This window comes from Camelina sativa, chromosome 8, assembly GCF_000633955.1.
Source record: "Camelina sativa cultivar DH55 chromosome 8, Cs, whole genome shotgun sequence".
Lineage (NCBI taxonomy): Eukaryota > Viridiplantae > Streptophyta > Magnoliopsida > Brassicales > Brassicaceae > Camelina > Camelina sativa.
In genome coordinates, this window is record NC_025692.1 from 6,987,123 (window position 1) to 6,991,166 (window position 4,044).

At 33.2% G+C, this 4,044-nt stretch overlaps 1 protein-coding gene across 1 annotated transcript in view; it reads left to right on the plus strand.

Moving 5' to 3' along the window:
* Positions 3,244-4,044, plus strand: part of LOC109125899 (arogenate dehydratase 5, chloroplastic-like) — a 6,962-nt gene continuing 6,161 nt past the window's right edge. Inside the window, exon 1 of the mRNA XM_019228685.1 lies at positions 3,244-4,039. Coding sequence (XP_019084230.1) covers positions 3,368-4,039 — 672 coding nt within the window. The 5' untranslated portion in view covers positions 3,244-3,367. The remainder of the gene's footprint in view (positions 4,040-4,044) is intronic.

Genomic DNA, 4,044 nt, shown 5'->3' on the forward strand with positions numbered 1-4,044 from the left:
TACCATTTTGCTGATTAATAATTGCAGTAATTGGTGGGATTTAGATTTTAGAACGAGGTTTAGGTCCTATTAAAAATGTAATAAAAAAAGTCGCCAATCATATTTGAAAACAAAGTTAAAAAGATGTTGAAACGTTCATCAAGAGTGAAGAGAGATGAAAAGAAATGTAGAAAGAATCAATTCAACATGCTTAGGTACAAATACAATGTTAGATAGTGCCACTTGGGGTTTCACCAACTTTTGCCATATTAAACTTTTACAAATATATGAATTTAAAAAGGTTTCAACTACCCCATCGATAAATATTTTTACGGCCAACGATCGCTTGTTGATTGTTATATTATGTTATATATTAAACCAATATTAGTTTTTATATACCATGAATATGTCATATGTGTGTTTCTTTCTTCAAAACGAAGAAAAACAAACCAGAATTATATATATTTATTAGAACCTGGGCATCACTTTTGAAACCTGAGGTCACACCTATCTTTAACTTTAACTAAGAGAAGAAACAAATATGACACAAGTATTACATAATCGTAGCATATTGGAGCTGTTGTTACTTGTTAAGTTGTTAGTGGTCCTTTTTATATCCTGCATTCTAATATTTTATTATACATAAACTATTTTGGTATATTTAGTACATGATCTTTTTGTTAGTATCCTAATTTCTGGGTATAATTTAGTACATAAACTTTTGTTAGAATCACATGAAAATATCTTCTTTTTTTTCTCTCATTAATAAGGTACAATTGGTAAATGGCTTAATCAATTGGTAAAGAAGTAGGGTGTGCAATCAATATACATTCTATTAGAGTTAGGGATAAAGATAATATATAATCCTAGGATAATCTACATCCACCAATATGTCTCACTAGAATTTTTGCATGTCTATGTGTTTAACACTAAATTAGATAAATACCTACAGATATGTCTCTCCAGTTCTTTGTGTGTCTATGGTTGTTCGGGTTGGGCCGGTGTCCTAGGTTTCCTTCGTTGGTTTCTGAATCTTGTATTCTAGCTTTATAACACTCTTTTATTTTTTTAAGCCACACATTTATGAATTTATTGTTAGAGCGACTATTAGCTATGCCAAAACTAAAGTGATTAGTGCATAAAGATGAAGATATTAAGGATATTATTCATAATCTTATGTGTATAATTTTGTTTGTTTATCGTTGAATTGACAAAGTTCGATCCATAACCAATTTCTTCTATACAAAGTAACGCAATTTAACGAAGTCGAACTCTGGTGGGATCGGTCGCAGAAGTGGTGTTGCAATTTAATAGAGTTTGACGAGAGTTTTATGGTCGGATGGTGAATAGACGAATAAGATGAATTTTTTTTTCTTAATTATAAAAAAATAATTAAAGTTTAATTAACCAAATATATAAATTAAACTAACTTAATTTAACTATTTCGCATTAACGGCGTTAATGCTCCATCATTTTTTATGGGGATGCAAACATGAAACTACTTTTTTTTTGTCAAATCACATAAAACTACTTTTAAAATTTAAAATATTAGTACAATTATTTTAGTGGTTTATAATGTTAGTGAAATTCTCTCAAGTTTTAAAAGTGTTAATCACTGATATTTTGAAAATTAAAAATATAATTTTTCCAATAATATTTAAGTTATAAATTTATATTAAGTATTTTATATAAATATCTTTAATTAAGTGGTTAACGGTCCATTTTGACAACTTACATTCGAGGCTTCCAGCCAATATTTTACTATCCTGCATTGTATGTATAAGACTGTGAATAGGTATGATTTTCTCTTGTCGACTCAATGATGTTCATAAAGAAAATCTATATGCTCTACTAATTATTTTATACGATTGAGATTCATATATCTAAATAGTATCGTAAGATAAAAGAAAATATAAAAATGTAAATATATCCAAATTTAGGGAGATAAATGAAATGAGCCATTGATGGCCAAAAAAAGAACGAAATAGACCATGGATATCTATGCACCTATATTTGTTTTCTTTCAAATTTTTAAAAATTTAGGAAAATTAGCAAAACTTACCAAGAAAAAAATAACAATTAAATATTTAACTAATCTAACAATAAAACTATTATACACACTAAATTATCTACAATATATACAATTTTACTCTTTTATTCAACACCTCTATCTTTTATCAATCACCACCACCGCTAGACCACCACTGTCGGACTATCTCCGTCGGAACACATCTGCCGAAAAATCGCAACCGGACCACCACCACTACTAATTCCGGCAGATGAACCACCGCCACCACCTCCAATCACCTACTCAGGCCACCGCCTCCGGTCGCCCGCCACCTCCTCTAGTCACTAGCCACCACTAATCCATTACAACCAAAACTGCCCTTTTGGTAATTATTTATTGACCAATGGTTACTCACATAATTTTCTTATTTAGTTGGTTATTTTATACATACTTTTTTTATTTATTTTGATTTTCACACAAATTCATCCAAAAATTTATACCATAAAATCATTTGAAAAATCTATTTATAGTTTGTTGGGTTACTACGTATATCAAAATGTTTACTATTTTAATTCTAAACTCATATGCCATGAATTTTATTACGTACCCATATATAAATGGCCAGATATAGAAACAAAAACGGGGATCAATAATTCCAAATGCGATAAAACTCGATCTTTATCTTCCTTCAACCAGAAGAAGGAAAAAAAAAACTTAAACCAATAGATCACACACCACATGGTTGGTTATTACGAATCCACATATTCATCATACAAATGATATCTCTTAAAATATTCATTTACTTACTTTATTTAGTAATTTGATTTGAAGGATAAAACTTTGGAACTGAAAATAGAAACTTGAAAACATAACAAAATCTCCAAGGAACGTTGGCATTTCGATTTTGTTACTATAAAGTCCAAAGCCGCCACATGTCATTTGCTAATCGCATTATTTTTAGTCACGAATGATCTTTACTCATAATTAGCAGCAACAAATCTTTATAGGCCTCCACTGTTTAACACGTACCAAGCAATTCACCATTATTTTTCCTAACAAAGCAAAAGCTTTTAACATATTCAAATTAAAAAAAAAAAAAAAAAAAAAAAAAAAAAAAANAAAAAAAAAAAAAAAAAAAAAAAAAAAAAACAACTTTCTAATTATAAAAAGAAAAACAAATAAAATGTGGTAGGTGAAGGATTTGACGGATTTACCCTCAAATACTTAGTATATAATCCTTTACCTTGTCTACCATTATCTCTCAGCTTACAAGTTCTCTCTCATATATTGAACTACAAGCTTTTGTTCTGTACTCTTTTAAATACGCCGCCGTTTTATATATTTTTTTTCCTCTTACCTACCATAAAACAAACTGTAATCATGCAAACCATTTCGCCTGTGTTCTCGTGCGATCTCAAATCCGTAATTCAACCGAATCTAACGGCTAAGATTGGGCGTTTCTCTCACGTAAATGGAAAGCGCGTGTCTGTTCGTTGCGGTTACAGGTCTGAGTCGTTTAGTTTCCCTAACGGTGTTGGCTCGAGTCGAGCTGATTGGCAAAGCTCATGCGCCATCTTAGCCAGCAAAGTAGTCTCGGCTGAGAATTCAAGCTCCATCGCCGATCAAGTCGCCGTCGTTAACGGACACAGTAACGGCTCCGTCGATCTAAGCATCGTTCCATCGAAAAACGGGAAGCCTGGATTGGTTCAGCCGTTAACGATTACGGATCTGTCTCCGGCGCCGTCTCACGGATCTACTCTCCGTGTAGCGTATCAAGGAGTTCCCGGCGCGTATTCCGAAGCGGCCGCCGGAAAAGCTTACCCGAACTCGGAAGCTATCCCGTGTGATCAGTTCGACGTTGCGTTTCAGGCGGTGGAGCTTTGGATCGCCGATCGTGCTGTTCTACCAGTTGAGAACTCTCTCGGTGGTTCGATTCATAGAAATTACGATCTCCTCCTCCGTCACCGTCTCCACATCGTCGGAGAAGTTCAGATCCCGGTTCACCACTGTCTCCTCGCACTCCCCGGAGTCCGCACGGATTGCATCACGCGAGTGAT